Source organism: Rhinopithecus roxellana, chromosome 16, assembly GCF_007565055.1.
Source record: "Rhinopithecus roxellana isolate Shanxi Qingling chromosome 16, ASM756505v1, whole genome shotgun sequence".
Taxonomy (NCBI): Eukaryota; Metazoa; Chordata; class Mammalia; order Primates; family Cercopithecidae; genus Rhinopithecus; species Rhinopithecus roxellana.
Window position 1 is genome coordinate 68561105 of NC_044564.1, and position 20105 is coordinate 68581209.

At 36.9% G+C, this 20105-nt stretch overlaps 1 protein-coding gene and 1 long non-coding RNA gene across 2 annotated transcripts in view; one reads left to right on the plus strand and one right to left on the minus strand.

The window, feature by feature from the left end:
• Positions 1-20105, minus strand: part of BNC2 (basonuclin 2) — a 449350-nt gene that overhangs the window by 296997 nt on the left and 132248 nt on the right. The window contains exon 3 of the mRNA XM_010355023.2: positions 13179-13379. Coding sequence (XP_010353325.1) covers positions 13179-13379 — 201 coding nt within the window. The remainder of the gene's footprint in view (positions 1-13178; positions 13380-20105) is intronic.
• Positions 12188-12904, plus strand: LOC115894018. The gene is made up of 3 exons (XR_004054075.1): positions 12188-12329; positions 12405-12480; positions 12692-12904. It is a non-coding gene; the product is annotated as an uncharacterized LOC115894018 (long non-coding RNA).

The following is a 20105-nucleotide window of genomic DNA, read 5'->3' on the forward strand; positions in this document are numbered from 1 at the left end:
TTAATCTCTGGTCTTTTCTCCAGTTCAGTTCTTCTCTGCAGTTTTGGAAACAAACCAACAACTTGCTATGTTTACAACAGAAAGGGCTCCCTTCTGATTGGCTTCTGACACTGTTCAGTGATGCTGTTCATCAAGACCCTAGAAAGAGCCTAGATATACCTAGGCCCCATGTGCAGATCATTTTAACAAGATGTTCTTGTTTCCTTTTCCCACGAAAATCAATAACAGGATGACCTTCAATCTGAAATTCAAACCAATTAATTACCTGTTCTGCTGAAAATGTTGATATCTGATTTGCCTGGAGAATTTCAACTATGAATAGATTATTTCTTTTAAAGAGCCCCTTCAAAAAATATACACAGTCATTTTAAACCTCATCTTATACAATATAAATAATGTTTTCTTGAAGCAGGTATAAAATATTGGCCTTGCAGGAATTAGTAGGGGGAAGTTTTCCCCCTGGTGGTCCATCTCCTCCTTGTGACATCATAATCAATTGCTTGGTAAATTATAGCAATCCCACAAAGATTCAGGGCCAAGAATCTACTGCTTTAAGGTGAGATGAAAAGCTTTTTATAGTTGAATTCAGCTTTTCATCTACATCAATTACTTACACAAATCATGAGATTATTTTCAGAATTCAGAAATCTTTTATTATTTTAAAATCCTTACACGTCTACTTTTATTTAAATTTTTTTGACTATTTTTTTGTTTTGCCCACACAGTTGATTTTTCTTTAAATGTGGGTCATAAGGAGAAAAGTTATACATCAAAACTATCAGCACCAGAAATATATTTACTAAACTTTTTTTCTAATTACAGAGGAAAACAATGAAGAATTTAGTTCATCCCAGTGGGGAATTCCCAAGATGAATGATCACATGCAATGAAACTATTATCTTCGTCCATTAAAATATTATCTAAAACAGAGGTTTCTATCTGGCAGCCAGAGGGCTGAATATAGCCTGCAGATGAGTTTTGTTTGGACCACACAGTTTTTAAAATATTTGAATAGGTTGCCAAGATTTCAAAATCAGGAGATTTCACATAAAAATCTGGATTTCTGGCTTATCATTACAAAGCAGCACCAGTGGATCTGGCAAACTGGGCCTACATTCCCACCTGGCAACAATTGGCTGGAAACAAGGAGCAGCTACCTCACTGTGGTCGAGACATGAGCTTTCTGGCCCACCACAGTCCCCACTAGACTCACTGTACTTGTTTAATTTTTGTTACCTCCACATGGCCCTTTTAGGCAACTCCCACTCCTTAAAATGTCATACTACTCTAGAGTTTGTGGGGAAAAAAAAGAGGATGTTCTCAGAACAGAGATTTAAAAATACATATTTCACAAGTTTACAGAATATAAGACAATGGGTAGCAAGTTTCACTTCAATGAAACATTCGTGCAAACCAAAGGAAACTCATTTTCATAATTAAACATTTTTAAAAATAGTAAATCCAGAACTGATGACCTAGCCTTACAGAGTGGTTCAACGATCTTTACATTGGTTTTCAATCAGCCACCTATTTCTCTGAAGCCCAAAATAGATGCTCATGTCAAAGTATCACTCAGATTTTGTTCCTTCACATGTTAACACTTCCACACTTCCTTTCTAGAGCTATCATGTACTTAAGTGAAAATGTACCGTAATATGAAACTAGGACATGTCTTCAAGGTAAATTTTAAAAGTCAACATTTAAGATGCATGAATATTATCACAGCAAATATTCATCTTTACTGACTCCACATGTATGCCACCATCTGACATTTATACTTACATTAAAGAGACATTATTATGGGTTCAAATGACCCAAAAAGTCATGGCATATTTCTTTACTAATGGTTATTACCTAAAAGCAGATGTCTATGACACAGTCACCATGCACTTCTTTATATCTACTTTTTTTTAATGAAAGCAATTGCAAGGAGAATATCTTTTACATTTCATTATTCCCAGTCAATCACAGCGACACAGCATTTCTACCTATTAATGGATTTTAAAAACAAATTAAAAATACCCTATTTAGCAGGGGGAAGAAACGGCCTTTTCATTTCATCCAACTATATTAAAAACAGGCTATCTCTGATGTATTACCACAATACAGAAATGCTTACATATCATGTAAATTGTAGTAAGTAGGCTATGACCAGTCATATGCCAACTAATTTAGATCAACTGTGGTAAAGTGTTTTTACATTATGTTTCATCATTGGACCACATGCTTGAAAGATTATTTTTAAGGTGTTTCCTTCCGAAAGGAAGTATTTTTCTTCCATTTTTACCTAAAGAATGTAATCCCTGAACATATGCCAAATTTACTTCACAATCGGACTTTAATTCCCAAATTCTCTTGATTCTTAGCAACTTGCACAACTTTAAGTAAACAGTTCACAAAATCATAATGATCATACTGTAGCATTCCTTAACTCCTTGGTGAACAGAAAAAAAGAAAATACCGTAAACATGAACTCCATAAAGGTAGTCTTAGGCCTGAATGACAGTATATTTCTTATGGGAAACATTTTTCCTTAATTTCCATTGTGATTGAAATTTGAGCAATTAGAAATAGACACCTGGAACACAGTTGTTAATTTATCTCTCCCCATCCCTTTCACACTTTTCTTCAAACCATTTCTTAGGATGCATCTTAAAGATACGATCTTATAGGATGGCTTGCATAGAAAGGGCACTGAACCAGTGTTCACATTCCTTTCTTTAAAATGCCTTGTTGTAATCCAAGACTAAACTTTCTTTTTATAAGTGTATAGCTTTAGGGGGAAAAAAATGGAAATTTCTGAAATAATTACTGAGTAAAATGATTTTAAAAAAAAACAAAAATTAAAACACACATTCTAGGAAAAGCATATACTTCATTACATTCATGTTGATTTGCCTTTTATACCATCTCAGAAAGGGAATTTTATGAAATACAAAATTCCCTCCCATGATGACCAAAGCTTTAAGCTAGTCTCCTCAGGTTCACGTCATAGTAGCTGACTGCAAATATGTAAAGCAGTTCTGGAAGACTCACAATTTACAAATTTTTGTTTGTACTTCATTGTTTTAAGATGAAAAATAAAGTGTGAGATAATTGATGTTTTAGTTAATCTGTGTTTTATAGAGAGAAAAGTATTACTGTCACTTAACTCCTTCTATTAACCATTGCTTTCTAGAAAAGAATATCTCAAAGTAGGCTTATACTGAAGCTCATTTCGGCATTCTGCAGTTGTAAAAAAAAAATTTTAAAGATCAAAAGTACAGGACTGCTGGCACATACAGGAACAGTGATTATCAGAACACTCAGAAGGCAAGCAGCAGTTGGTTTATGAAGAAATTATTTAAAATAACTATTTACACAAGTTAAAACAACCAACTTCTCACTTTTACTAAAAGGATGTTTTCAATATAATGAATATCCAAGCTTTTCTGGTCATGAGAAAACCTGGAATATATTATACACGCATGAATGTGGCCCGGGATGCAGGATATGGGATGTGCTTCCTATCAACAGATTAACACTTCATTTTCATTACTCTAATCTCACCACAGGCTGTGAACACTCTCTTTTTCTTATTTGAACAACAATGGTGCATAAAAAACCAAGCTGACAAGCAGGCGGGGTTCATTAAATGCAAAAGGCCCGTATTCCCATAACACATCTCACCTGTATGAGGCCAGTTTTCTGGCTTCCCGGCTGGCTACTGAAACAAGCTCTCCCAGATGTTGGACTCTGAATTCTTTTTATCCCTTCCTACTTACATTATAATAAATGACAAAAATAAAGTGAAAATGAAAAAACCCTTCTCCACAATGAGCAATACTTAGTAATAACAGGACTGGTAACATATTTTAAGCTCTATTCAGTCCCATGATTACTTTCCAAAGTTGTCCAAGAGAACAAAGAAAAGTGGCTAGAAAGGGAAATTATGAGATGTCTGAAATTTGAGTCAGAGAGAATCATCCTGGTGTCTCTATCCTAGTGTAATTCTATTTATTTGAAGTAAGCTGTAGTCTCCCACTTGTTGAAAATGGCTATTCACAAAATAAGAAACAATCGTGCTATTTTCCAATGAATGACACTGAGTTTCACCAAAAAGCTACAGTCAAGAAAGAAAAAAGGCTATATAGCATAGTATAAGGAATAATTACAAGATTCTTAGGATGGGGAATGCCTCTTTGGGGAAAGCCATCCATACACACTCATTGCCTCTGAGGCAGCCATTAGCAAATCCTCAACCTACATAGAATTAAATCACCTAATTGTCACCGCCAACCAATGGAACAGGCATACATTTTCTGCATGTCTACGCATTACATATAAATGCACTACCATAACGTGGCAATATGGGATTTTTAGTACTTTCCAGAGCAAGACAATAAGTCCTTCCACAAAGTTTACAGCCAGACTTTGGTTTTGGTTCTTTCTGGTACTCTAATATTTATATCTAAAAAAGAAAGAATAAAAGAAAAGCAATATTAAACAGCAGCTAACCCCACTGACTTCAAGTTAGGTTCTGGCATGAGGTCAACAAAGAGAATGTCTGCAAGCATTCTCACTCAGAGACACTCTCATGAATATGCTCAGTGTATAATTACACCCCATATCTTGCAGGTGACATCCCAGCCATGTCCACTGAGCTCCAGCACTGGCAGAGGGCACAGTAGTGGGCAGCTTTCTTTATCTATGCCTGATCAGGTGTCCCAAATAGCCACCCTAATGATTTAAACCAATGAAATCCTTCTTGATTTAAATGTTAATGGAAAAGGGAAAAAAATTATTAAATCCCTCTAATGGAGATTCTCATTTTAATATTAGTTTTGTTATTATGTTAAGCCAGCTGAAAGCAATTATTTGTTGCCATGTAAAACATTCACTAACCTGCTATCTTTCTTTTCAGACATCCAGTTCAGGCACTCCGATCATAAAATGTGAGTTCTGAACAACTGTCTAGAGAACCAATAGCCACTAAAAGACACCTTAACAAAGTTGAAAAATTCATGACAGTCTCAAAAAGGCACAGCAGGTACAATACTGAAAGCTGTGTCTTTCCCATACAGAAGATGTTTCAGTCTTGTCAATTTTAACAATCTCTATGCCTTGTGAGACAATGGGTTAAAATTTATTAAATACAAAACAGGAGTGAATCCTCCTCATATGTTATGTATACTGCATGCTTTAAATTTTAATTTCATAATACCATCCATTAATACTGGTCCTACCATCATTTCAATTCCTTTTTTAAATGTTTCCGTTAACTCTTATTAGCTGCAGTTTGTCTGAAAGAGTCATCCCTTCAACCTACTGCACTGCCCTTGGTATCTGTTCCTTCTTCTAGGGAAATAAGCTCGTGTAGAAGTCTAACTGCACAAAATAATAAATCCAAGAATTACGTTTTTAAAAGAAGAAAAAAGGAAAGCAAAATCTCTCTTCATTTAAGTACTTTCTTATACAGGCTAAGGATCAAATTGAGCTGCCTTTCAGCACCTCTGAATGATAAGCCGGGGCCCCTGGTTACACGTTTTTATCATGCCCTTACTTAAAGAACCCTTCTACAGCAACACTCGGGACAGTCCTGTCAGCACTCACAGAGGATCACACCTGAGGGTGGCACCTCTCTCTCATTCCTCTGCTAGAATGATGTATTGGCAAAAGGGTATTTATTCAATTACTTCTACGTTTCAGGTGCATTTTGATTCTCTTCTATTAGGGCAAAAAGGGCCAATGAAAGTAAGGAGGAATTCAGAATACGAGAGATGAGAAGAAAAGAGAATAAAGTGAGAAAGAAACTACCTCTATGAGAAAGGAAATAGGAACAGAATAACCTTGTATTTAGGTCATTAAGTAAATTTCTGCCAACCAAATAGGAATGAGATTTATAAATCAACACCACTCAATGACACATAAACCCTAAAGACAGTAGCAAAATAACATTACACTTCAAAAGTATTGAGTAAATAAGACGTCAGATATGCTCAAGAGAATCAGTTGTTTCAATGAGTAACTTCCTACTGTTCAAGATTATTTTCATTTTCTTTACAGAGAGAAATGAAAAACTGATGGGCTTAATTAAAGAAAAACAAAAGGATATTATTTTGTTGCTAAAGGATCAATTCTTTTTTTTAATTGGAATGATGATTAATAAGCTGAGAATTTGGTTCCTAAACTAGCCAGTTTGAGTAATGTGTTGTTTTTCCACAAGCATTTCCATTAAAGAAAGCTCTGTGAATGAAGAAAACATAGAGATTCCTCTCTTCTCCTGATCTCTGCACTTTGTGGCATGAAATGCTACATACAGCATTTGAACAGAATGACACTGCACACTGTCTTCACCCAAATGAACTCCAGTCATAAATTTTTCACCTGAGGGTTTGAATGCACACTGTGAAATCTGCGAGGCTTCCTACAGGGGAATGTACAAATTAAAAAATAATCAATACTTTTATTTTTCCTATTCGTTAAACTTTCTTTAAACCTGGGGAGGAAGATGGCAGTACAGGTCAGGCTCAATGAGGAGGAAATGTGGAGACCCTGGATGTCATGGCCCCAGACATCATTTCTGGGATGTCATCTGCACATTTTAAAACTTCTTAGACCTTGAGCTGCTTAGCAGATTTTTTTCACCATATTTTTCCTACATCTTTACTAGTTTTTCTTATAGGAAAACATTCCCTCTATTACCCAATGTTTTGTTTCTATATGAGGATATAAAGGCTGTTGTTCCTGAATTATGTCTCTTTTCCTTTATTTCTCTAAAGCTTAAAAATAAATGTCAGAGTTTCTTGAAAGGGTCTTTGACTCCCTTTCTCCCTGTCTCTGGGGTCCTTCAGTAGATGAAGATCACCCAGCAATATGTAGAAGCCAGTTGCTTTTCTGGAAATAAAAAATGGCATGAGCTTTGGCAGACAGTAGTGAGATCCAGCATTTCCTAGGACCCCCAAACAATCTTCTGACCAAGGCCTGGAGAAGGGTGGTCACTGAGCAGCACCATAAACAGACCACAAAAGCGTACCACCAAAGGTACAAGAGGATTTTCAAATAGTGAATTATTTCTACACGCATAACAAATCAGGCTCCAAACCTCACGTGAAAGGAAATCTTGGAACCATTATATTCCATGTTTTTTGGACAATAACAAGCAGGGAATCCCACAGAAAATTTCTCTCACTGAAAAAGTCAACCCACCTGATTCACTCTATTTTTTTCTACCACCACAAAGTTCTCTGGCAGCACTCTTTGGGGAAAAAGGAGTTAATTCCTAGATTGATTCAAACACCATGGTTCAAATTATGGACACAAGGTAAAAGCAAATTCCAATTTCTTTTCCTCTTTCCTTTTGATATATGTGCTAATCTAGAGTGCCAAGTTCAGAAAATACCTCTTAAGCTGCACAGAATCATTAGCTATTCACGTTTATAAGGAAAATCCTCTCAAAAGCTTTGCAGATAGATAACGGCAGACACCCAATGCAACTTTGAGTGTGTGTAATGCATACAAGGTAGAGAGAGGGAGGCACTAGAATTTGTGTTTTTCATTCAAGTGGATGACGCCAGCTCACTATCTGTAACGGACTGTTCCTTTGGAATCAGCTCCCTGTGTCACAACGACCTGGCAAACTTGAATGCTTTCACTATCACTGGAGTCCTTGCAATCCTGCCTTGGTTGTGACCCATTCGCTTCAGCCCCAACTTCTCAGAGATGCCTTACTCAGCATCTAATTAGTTAGGGAGGATTTGCCGCGGCTCTTAACCCTGACATGGGAGTGGGAGGATGTGCTGCTGTGGTAGCCCAAATCTGTCCTGTCACTGCATTAATCAGATTTCCATAAAGCTATGCATGAATAATTGGATTTATCAGTGAATGTGAATATACACTCATAAATATAATTATAAAAAATACCTACAATTATAGATAAGATATCTGCACCTTAAAGGGATTTATTTTTCAACTGCGGTTACTTGGCTCACCTTAGCAAAAGGCTTTACAAATTACACAAACATAATGGACCTATTTGCAGATGACAGAAAGGTGAGAAAATTAAATAATTTCAAAATGATCACCTACTGTGTTCAAATTCATTTAAATGAATCATGTTGAAAATAAACTTCAAATTTGTGCACAGATTTTTAACATATACAAAATACATATCTGAGAATGTCTGTGCATGCTTCATTTGCACTGCTTACATGTACATAGAATACCACATACATAAACTATTACTTTCCCACTGCATTACAAATGAGACAGTATCTCTTATGTTCCGTCTGCATGTTATCCACAGACCTTCAAAGTTTAGGACAAAACCAAGCACCTGTCTCTATGCTACAATTTGTATCTTAACAAATACAAATACCCAAATATTCCTACTTTAGTGTTATGTTATCAGAAAATACACTGAGAATTATATTTGAATATATGTCTATAATTCAAATATAACATATTACCACTCAAATTAAGAGGGGCCTAAATTGGAGGTAGTAGCCTAGTAATTCAACAGGCTAAAACTGTATGCCTCTTAATATAATATAAATATTTATTTCAGCATTAACACCACAAGTTTAGTCAATTTAAGCCTTTTCCAGTAAGACAAGATCATCCAAACACACTAACTGTAAGGAAGGGAGTAAAAAGGGAGAAAACTGCAGAAAGCAAGCTAGGGATGGATGACGCCTGGCAATGAAAGTCGTTTTCAAAGACCATTAACTATCAACTGCTTTACTCAGGACTTTGATTAAATAAGAATATACATCCTATGTAAAAAGGGATGTCTATTTGAGTGGGACAGAGTTTGGAATAAAAATGCGTTGTATGAACTATAAAGAAGACCCAAACCACAATGTACAATTAGGCGTCTGACTCGTAATACTATATATATGCCTTTTAAATGACTAGCAAATAAATCCTCAAAAAAATTGGGGGTAGAAACAAAACCATTTTCATTTAAAAATATTGATACCAGAAACTGAGATTGGTGGCCTATATGAATAGAAAAAAAAATTCTTGAAGAAAATTCATATTGAGCACTCTTTTAAATGGATTCTAGCAATGTTATTATACATTTCTTATAATATATTTTATTTATCATTTCTCTGAAAGGTGCTAGATTTTTATATTAGTAAGAAAGTTTGCTTTTACTCTGTCATATCTCTGGTGAGCAGACGCTCTGGTATTAATGTAAATCGTTGATTTAATTTTTAGCTTTCTTGGTTTGCCCCTCACCTATCTAGAAAATGATTTCTCTGGTGATAACTAACACATCATGCTAATGAGAGAATCTAATGCACAATAGAAAAATGTCACTACTAATAATATTTGCATGAAGTTAAATAAAGCAACTGTAAGAGAATGTCAGACAGTTGTTCTTTAATAAGACACAGTTTCACAATGAAATTATGTTGTTAATTTTGTTACATCATCGGGTGAATCCTAAATTACTACATAATGATGCACAGAGTCATTTATAATTCTAACTTAGTATTTCATTCAAGTATGAAAAAAGACCTTATTAAGGGATCTACATTTTATTTGAAATAGGTTAAATATACCTCACCAATAACAAAAGGTAAATGTCTCTAGTAACACATTAAATGTGGGCTATAGCTATTTACCTGTATGGTTTCCTTTCTGAAAAGATTCTTAAATAGACTGGACTATTACATCCCTTGAGATAGCTACAAGAATTTTTATTTACTATTCTCGCAAATGCACAGAATATTTATACAAATAGAAAAATTGCCTCAAGTGTGATTTAAAAAAAAAAAACTTCGAAAAGCAAGCCTTATTTTTTGCTTTTAACAGTACCTTGTGAAACCAAACTAGGCAAAATAAGGTTCATTCTCCACCTGTCACCGATCAAACTGATCCAAAGAAGAACTCCCTTTACACAAGTGTCATACCCTTTAAGGTTCTCAAATATTCAGCTATATACATAGAAATAATTTGAGAAAATCATACTTCAATATAGAAGAAAAAATGTACAGGCACAGGAAACTGTAGTCAAATAGTCTTAACTTGAACTTTAGGGGCACATACTTAATGCCACTAAATCTAAATTGGCTTCAGACTATGATGTTTGTTACTATTAGACAGAATGAAAGATATACATTTAAGCAGATCCAACTTTGTTCATATGAAACAAAAGACAGATTTTTGTATCCTTATTTCCTAGTTTACTTACAGAACACACAAAACCAGATTATTAAATTTCAGTATTCATGAGACATTTCCCACAAGTTTTTCTGTAGTTAAGTACTGGTGGTAAATTATCTGTAACTCAGTTTTGAAAGCTTTTATAGCAGCCCCACTAGTCAGACTTTTCGAATGTCTAAATAATCAGGAAAATATTAGTTTTTATACTATTAAAGAAAACTTTATAAGAAATATAACCCAATAAATTTTATTCATTTCATAAGCTAAGTAAATATTACTTAGAAATAAAATAATCATAATCTAGAGAAACCTCTTTATGATGCCTCAGAAATGAGATATACAGAATTCTACATATTTGATTAAATTCGACAAACTTTTACCTGTAACAAAAGCTGGCTTAACTGTATATATTGAAAGTAATATTCATTGAAATGGCTGGCTTCAAGAGAGATCAGAGATATAATTTCAGTAAGTCTCTCTCTCTCTCACACACACACACACACACACACAGGCTACATCAGCATTGCTGATGAATTATAGGTAAGAAAAACAAACATTAAATATGAACAGCACACATACTTTCACTTACATAGTTTGAACCTAAGTTTATGTAATATTTATACAAACTAAAATGTCATCTTGAAGAGAAAAAACATGTAAGCTCATATCCTCTCTTACATGCTTTCCAAAAATGCACAAGAAGCAAATATTTAGTGACCATGACAGAAAAAGGTGAGTTGGGGGGGTAGGAGTGATTGCTAACTACATCAAAACCAAAAAATAAACATATTTAAAATTGTGATTTCTCTCCCTTTGTTGTACTACTCTATTTCATAAATAGCATAATAGTATATACTTTTAATAGCATCAATTAAGCATAAATTAGTTTCCTACATTTCTATTCTCTCCATATAGTCACTGATGCTCACAATTACACAAATATGCACACACAGGTACACACAAAATATCCACACAGATAGCTGGATCAAAGACATCATAAATTTTCCTAATTCTGACCCATCATTTATATTATTTACTTTTATTTGTTTTTTAGCTAAAATGTTTTCCATGACAGAATCTCCTTAGATTCAAATCTACTTGGAAATGGGCTAGTGCCAAATAAGCAATCTAACACCATCTATGTGGCTCAATAGCCATTTATCAATTGATCATTATCTCTATCTGGTTTTATTAACTCTTTTCTAGCTAGAGGGAGACCTAAGCCAATCTTCCCTTCACACACACACACACACACACACACACACACACACACGGCCTCCACTAACTCAAGGAAAACCCTGAAGGTGACATCTAATTTTAAAAGTGAGGCACAAGTTATTTGGTACTAAGGTTAGCGAAAACATTCTGCATTCCAACTATGAGAGAGCCACCTAGGCAGGGATGCGTCGCGGAAAACACCTCTCATAGCACTCTGCAGTGACAAGGAGCATCTCTATGTGGAAATGAACTTTTCACTTGAAAGAATGGGAAATTGCACATGAAGAGTTACTTATTGGGTTTATGTTGATTGCATTTAAATCCCAGCTTACTGTATCAGCAGTAATCAGGGTCCCTCTACAGGATATGTCAAAATACACCTTATTCAAATGCACTTATCCCATCTAGAATTGTGTGCTAAAACTGTTCTCTAGCTAAATGCTACAAAACCCTGGTTGTAGGTATTATCTCTTGCAAATGTATTTCTAAACTTGTAGCAGTTTATAGCCTAACAAATTGGTTTTTTAAATTATCAACAACTTTAAATATCGAAGTCAAAGTATTTAATTTTCGTGAACTCGTACAAAGGGTTTTGTTTTTTTTAAAAAAAAAAAAAAAAAAAGCAGTTGCAGTATTTTTTTCCTCATCAGTGGCACAATATTTCTTAACCACCATCAACTTAAAATCCAAGTATACTTGTCAATAGTACTTTCGTGCTGTGTGGATAATATCACACTAACTTGCTTTGTGTGGGTTTGGTGTAGGCTTTGGAAAAGCAAGACGTGTCTAGGAGGGAGGCACCAGGGAACTTCCCTCCCTCACTTGAGCACAATCCAAGATGAAAGTTTCTGGGTTGTGTCCCCTTCGCTTCCTCTCACCCTCGCTCCCCCGCGGAGCCAAGGAGCCAGCAATTGTGCAAGAGAAGCCCGGCGCACAGGGCGCGTATCACGGAGCGCATGGTACGAGCCGCCGGCTCCAGTGATTAATTATCAGTAACCGATGGCCTCGCGCTACCACGTCGGCTTTCCCAGCAGAGCCAGCAAGCCGAACGCCTCCAGCGCGGCCGGGACGGAGGAGCGGCTCTGGGGAAGACGCCGAGGCTGCGCCCGAGTGAGTGCGCCAGCGGGCGGGCGGGCGGGCGGGCGGACCGGAGCCGGTGAAGGGAACGCAAGGGCGGGCGCAGAGGGCTGGCTGGCGAGGAGGAGCGGAGCGGAGGAGCGAGGAGCAAGGACCGAGCAGCACAGCCCGCCACGCACGCCGACTCCTCCAGCAACCCTCGGCGCTGGCAGCCAAGCCTGCACAGCCTCCTCTCTCTTCTCAGGTCTGAACGAAGGTGCCTCCAGCCACATGAAGTCAGTAGGGCTGTTGTGAGGGGTCCCTAGATTTTATTATTGTTTTTTAGGTGCAGAACCTACTCCGACAGAGCAGACACTTTGGACGAAGTGATTCATATTGATAGAAAGATACATTTGTTAGGTGGTGGCTTTTTTCATTCTTAACAGAAAACAAAGAAATAAATTAAGTCTTCCCCTGACCCAGGCTGTACTGTGAAACTTTTCAAAAATGTCTCTGCTTTCTTTTACTTCAGTATCCTTTCCCCTTTTTCTTTTAAGACGCCCTTAGGGAAACCATGAAGTAACCCTGCACATTCCAGTAACACAGTTATGACAAAACAGAGCCTAACTAGGAAGTGACCACATTTTAAAAAATATTTAGAAAGAAAAACACCAGAAACAAAAGTGCCCATAACAATTCAAGGTTTCTTTAAAAAAAAAAAAAAAAAGAAAGAAAGAAAGAAAGAAACTTACCTGTTGGGACATTCTGAATAAGAGGTTAGTATCAGCGTTTTGCCATGTCCCCATGAACCCTGGTTCAGCCGCAGTCGCTCTGGTTCCGAACTGCATGGAGTTGTCAGTACAGGAGTCTCTTAAAGTCAAGTCTCTTGCCCTCCTTGGCTCTCTGTCTCTCTGTGTCTCTCTTTCTCTCACATCCACTTCTGCCTCTTCTGACTGAAAAGTGAAGGTGGATTTTTTGAGCCTCTTGGCAGCCAGTAGCAGGAGTGTAGTGTAGTTAAGAAGCTGGCTGAACTGTGCATTTCATTTGGGAAGGGGGAGATTTGGGGGATGGAGGGGGTCAGAGCTTCTTTCGCACCTTCTGCACAGATATCCCTATCATTTATGCATAGATTGTGACTCCCCAAGCTTGCCTTTGCTCAGTTTAACAGCTGCCTGTCAGGTGTGCAGGCAGCACTGGAGACCCAACCATCAGCTTCAAACTCTCAGCCACTGCATGTCATTGGATAGCAGAGCTAAGAGTCAACTGCACTGTTCCACTGTCAGGCACCAAATGACACCCTGCACTAACCCCTCTCCAGATATACAGATAGATACACACTTATGCACACTCCAGGCAGCACCACAATCACGGTGCACAGGGCGAGGAGAAGCTAGGGCCCTTCCCCGGGAATTTTTCTCAACAATGCTTTCCGATATGACACATAATATCTGACACAAGTCTTTGCTTTAACATTTGTAAAACTGTGATACGTAAATATTTTTTTAATTACACTGAAGAAAGTAAAATATTCAGCTGTAAGAGAATGTAAAGTTGGCTCAGTTATAGTCTAAATGTTAGCTCCTGAAAGTCGTATCGTATGTGCTGGGCTATTTATAACCATATAGAAACTCCGAAATAACATACATAGAGATGTGACCTTATACTCTGAAGAGTAAGTAAATAAGCCTAGCAGTTTTTATAACATATAAGATGCACAATAAACATCTGCCAAATATAAACATATACTATTTAATATCTAGTACCTGAGGCTATTAATTACTAAACTGGATGTTAATGAGAAACTGAATGGCAAAGGAAAAAAGTATACCTTTTCTTAAAGCTCAAAAGTAGAAAAAAACCATTGTTAAAGTTCCTAGATGAAGCATCTGCAATATCCTTTCAAATCATAAGAAAAGAAAAGATAAACAAAAAAAGCCTGTCCCATTTCAGGCAAAAAGTAGCGAATATAAAAACTCCATTTTTTATTCAAGATCTCTGTGGAAAATTCTATAACGTTTTCCTGCCTGATGAAATACGCCCTTGATAACATGTCGTATTTTTAATTAAACAAGTCTTAAAACTATTCACCTATTTATTAGATAGTATTTGTCTGCCTTATTTATTGAAAAGCAGCACTGAACAAAACGCACTGTACATAAACAGTAACTTCAAAATAGAAAGCTAAATTCATGCCATCTCATAAAAGTAGTCAGCAGGAAAAAGCCATCCTTCCTAAACTTAAAATGTAAGAACATTAATCTTCAACCACCTACAAGTATCGAGGACAAATGTACCACTCTCCTTGCTCCTTCTTAACTCAAGAATAACAATAAACCTTACTCTCTGAAACAATAAAAGAAACAGGAAAGAGCTTCAATGGCAGCTCTGTGTCATTAGTGGACAATGAGAAAAGATGAGAAAACGTACACTATGTTGACACAAATGTGCCTTCCCCTCTAGAACCCACATCTCCTGAAAGCTTTTCTGTTAAACTTCCCTCCAGTTCACCACCATTAAGCACAAAAAAGTCTCAAAAGAAGCAAATTCAATATCTGAGCGGAAACAAACAAGAACCCAAAGAATTGTTGCCTTAAAATATATTAAGTCCACCTGTGGTCAATAAAAATATTCTTGCTGGGGGGAGGGCAGGAAAAGCCCCTACAAGTCAATTGTCAACAGTGACTGTACCTTTACTGCTAGCTATTACCCACTTAAACTCCCTCTAAAATTTGCTAGCCTCTTGATTTCTGAAGTGGCACTCAGTGCCTCAGTCAAGCTGCCTGCTCAGCTCCTGACCTTCCCACTAATGGCTGTTATTTGTGGGAGGCTTAAGGACAATGTCAATAGCAAGCTTCCTCCTCCTTCCACTCAGGCTCTGTTGTATCACTTTGCCTGTGTGTTTTTTTGCCTGTGTGTTCTCTCTTGCCTCTCACTCGCCCTCTCCTTGTCTCTTTCCCCCCTCCTTCACGCCCTCTTCCTCTTTTTCTAGCCCCCACCCCTTTTTTCTATCCGTCCTGCAGTCCTCTTCTTTCCCAGGTATCCTACTCACAACCCTACACACACACTAACAACACAAAAATCAACTGGCATGCAGCAGCAAGCACCTGCAGTAATAGACTCTTTTATTAAAACTGTTATTCTGCAAGACTTGAAATTCCCCGTGGACAGGGCCATGTCAAAGCCGATATAATTAACTAGAGGCTCAGCAACGGATCAATTACCAGACAAGCAAGTGATAGTGAAATCAATGAAAGATCATCAGCCACATTATCAGTGTTGCAACTCATTAGGGCAAAACTGAGAAATGTGCTCAAAGCGAGCCCAAGCAAGGTGGCATTACAAAACAAAGGGCTAATTTGGAGACCCTGCTGTGAACAATCTGTAACAGAATTAGCCTTTTTTCCCCCTAAACTGCACAGCTCCGTAACTAAATGTGACAGACTGAGAGAAGCAGTTTATTAAGACACCAACCCCAAGTTTATTTAGTTCATAAACTCTCTCCTAGAAAATCAATACAGTCTGTACAGGGTTATTAGGCTGACTAGCTAATACATCCAAATCTAGTCTGCCCAGCCAGCAGTCTTCTGACAAAATGCTACCCAGAATAGGCAAACTGAGCTCTTTCAGATATCAAGGACAGGTGGCCCTGGCCGAAACAGGTCTGCAATGTAACATGTTATTGCCACAACACAAACCTTAAAAACAGCAGGATATCTTTCTAAGGTTTAAAAAATATTTTTTTCATAACAAATATACAGTAGTGCACCTGCTAAATGGATTTGCTCAAACAAAATCTTAACTACTTTGTAACACAAGTTTACAAAGAGGACAAGCTTTGTTACAAAAAGAGACAATTAATCCAGACTCAATAATAAATAAGATTTTAAGTTTCTCTAACACTCATTTTAACATAACTATTTGAAAAGAACATTTGACCCCTCTATAAATCCCCAAGATACATGATCTGAACTTCCACATAGAACATACTGTGTAGAATATTTGATGTTAGGATAATTTCTATCTAACAACTGGGACACCTGTATCGTTTTACAGACACAGGTACAGGTACAAAAAAATACACCTACAAGGCACGAATACGTCTTTTGAGTTTTTTTCCACTGGCTACGTAGTCTGACAATTATGGAATAACTCTCTGGAATCATTTATATGAAAATTATTTAAAACTAGGAGGAAGAAGACAAGTATTACTTCCACAATAATTGCTTTTTGCTGCTGATTCTGAGTATTTCAGGTTAAAGAATCAGAAGTACTTAAATGCCATCTGTTGGCTTTCCCACATTTACTGATAGTGAGAGATGGACCATGGAGATTATGGAGTCCACCAAACTAGGTTTCACTGTATCCAAGTTAAAGACATTGTGGGAATGTGACTACCTCCCCCATATCACACCACATAAGCAAAACTATACTTACACAAAGTAAGAAACTCAAAAGCATTTTACAATGGTAAAATAGATTGGAGAACTGAAGGGAAAAAACACAATGGCTCTGAAAGTGATTTCTGATGTTGACAATGTTTTAACATTTAAAATCTTCCAAGAAAAGGAATGCACTATAACATGCCTTTCATACTCTAATACACTAAATCCTAAACTTAAAAAGAAATCTTTATTTTCATATAACTATAGTAAAATTCAATTTATAGATTGCTGTAATTAAACATTTTCCCTGTAACTTTTGAGCTGACACCTTATTAAGCATTTCATAGCTCATGTTTTTGAGTAATCTGTAAAAAAGTCAGACATATATATTCTAAACCTGTGCTATAGGTGCCATGTTTTGGATAGTAATTAAAAGTTGTAATTGCAGGGAAATTTTACTTTTTAAAACCTTTTTGCATATAATTACACACTGTGCATGCACCCTCAATGAGATCCAATTAGTTACAAAAAATTTGCATTTCAGTTAGTGTGGGATAACAAGACTATAGGGAGGCACAATGCAATTCCACCAGCAGAGTAAAAAAGTGTGTTCTTTCTTGTTAGCTCTGTAAGCAATAATTCCCACAACCAACTGTTTAAAATGTTACTGATCTTTTCAGTACTTGAGTATTACGGTGGGTTTTGGGTTTTCCCCTCCATTTTCTAAAAAAAAAAAAAAAAATCACACGTTGGTAAAAAAATTAGCCACAATGAATACATGAAAACGCAAGTGAGCAAAGAATTTTGTTTTGCATGTATGTTTGTTGGGTGTTTTCTTTGAGGGGAAGGGTATATAGCATATGTTTACTTCTTTCTACTTAATTTCTTTGAAAGCACATTGCTTTCTTAAAATAAGTTATATAACTGCAGGCTAAAAAACCTCATTGAGTTCTATGTAAATATATATGATTTTATGATAAAAGCACACATTTGCTGCACTGAGAAAGTACTCTAGGATTTTTATTTTTTCTGTCTCGAACAATGTAAATCCTGCACAAATATAAAATAAATGTGTAGTTTATGTATATAATTTAATAAGCATCTCTAGAACTTCTGCTGGTTCACAGAACAATACCTGTAATTCCCTGGGTTCACTTCAGCAACTGTTAACAGATTCTATAATCGGCAATGTGCTCTGCCTTTGCTCTTCTTTTATTCACTATTCATTTTCAAGGCTTGGTTAAGTACAGAGCTGGGTTAAAGATCAGTGGTTTTTCATGTGACACATGCTGGTATTCATCTAATGGCTTGTCAAGACAAAACTGTCCCTGTTCTTGCCAAAATAATAAAAATGACGCTCCACGTCGCATGACAATCAGCACTTCCTTATGGCGAAACAACTCAAGCTTTTGTAATTCATTTATTTTATAGAAAAAAAATGTTAAAAACTGGCTATCCAGTCTTGTATGTGGAACCAGGTTGCCATTCTTGAAGAAGAGTTTTAAAATGTTTTGCCCTCTCTTAATTCTAGAGCAACATGTAAACTAGTTTCTAATCAAATCAGACTTTACCATATAAAAATAATGCTGAAGTTACAAATTCATATGGCATTAAGGTATATAACTTAATATATGCAAATTATGCAGCAGGCTGGAATCAGTCACAGAGGTGGGGGAACCAACTGAGGAAATGTCATTTTTCTTGAGAACAAAGTATGGGACTTGCTTTCCAACATCTGTTGGGCTGTGTGAAATGTTAACAGATGTCTTAAATGAAAAAAGGAAAAATAAGTAATAAAGGAAACCTCTTCTGAACAGATAATCCACCCACATTTCCATATTCCTGAGGAAAGAAGTTGACAGCAACCTTTTTCCCTTGTGAAACCTGCCATCCTTACTTTATTGTGTAAAGTTTCATTTTCTATGTGAAGTTAAGGGGAAAAAATTTTTGACTCACTGTAAAGAAATGAATAAAGTAAAACAATAATTTCAACTCAGGTTTTCCCTTTGTAAAAAATTATATCATAATTTAAGCTGCCTGTTTTCCCTGGACTCACATATGTAAATAGATGGAAAGACAGTAAAAACTTCACCTCCTCCCACCCCAAAAAAGACAGTAAAAACTTCACCTCCTCCCACCCCAAAAAAAGAAAACTACACGCACAAAGATGAAACATTACTATGCTTACATTAACTCTGTTGGCATGGAGTAGGAAGGCGGAAAAGTAAAGAGTAGCTTGTAAGATAAAGTTCTGATATGAAGCCATCTCTACTCATAAACGTACTCATCTTCACAATTAAGATTCACCTATCATTAGTCAGGCGTGGTGGCAGGCACCTGTAATCCCAGCTACTCAGGAGGCTGAGGCAAAAGAATCGCTGCAACTTGGGAGGTAGAAGTTGCAGTGAGCCAAGATCACGCCACTGCACTCCAGCCTGGACAACAAGAGCGAAAACTCCATCTTAAAAAAAAAAAAAAAGATTCACCCATCATTTACACCTAAGTCCCTGCACTGTCCCACTGGCTCCTAATTTCCTTTCATTACCATAATTTTTTTTTTTTTTTTTTTTTTTTTTTTTTTTTTTTTTTTTTTTTGAGGCGGAGTCTCGCTCTGTCGCCCAGGCTGGAGTGCAGTGGCCGGATCTCGGCTCACTGCAAGCTCCGCCTCCCGGGTTCACGCCATTCTCCTGCCTCAGCCTCCCGAGTAGCTGGGACTACAGGCGCCCGCCACCTCGCCCGGCTAGTTTTTTGTATTTTTAGTAGAGACGGGGTTTCACCATGTTAGCCAGGATGGTCTCGATCTCCTGACCTCGTGATCCGCCCGTCTCGGCCTCCCAAAGTGCTGGGATTACAGGCTTGAGCCACCGCGCCCGGCCTCATTACCATAATTATAAGAGATGAAACACTCCCCTTACAACAGACAAATGCTCCACAGCAGTAAAGTCTGATATTCATGAAAAATTTTGGAGAATACTAGTTGGATCCCTGTATTTAAGCTTTAAGGAACCTGGACAACTACTTTCCTAGTTAACAATTCTCTTTTGTGTTTCAATTTATAGATGATCTAGCCAAGCCCAAATGTAGCAGCCTTTAATTCCGATTAACATGTTGATGCATGCATGCCAACTACTGGATCTAACCTAGTGCCTATCTGTGAATGAATGAACTATACACCTATCTGCTTCTATACGTCTTCCTCTTTGGAAACACCTATATTCTATTGCTTATTCTCCTAAAAACCTGGGACATGAATTTGGATTAACAGCTTATAGATGAACAAATTCAAAATGCACTTAA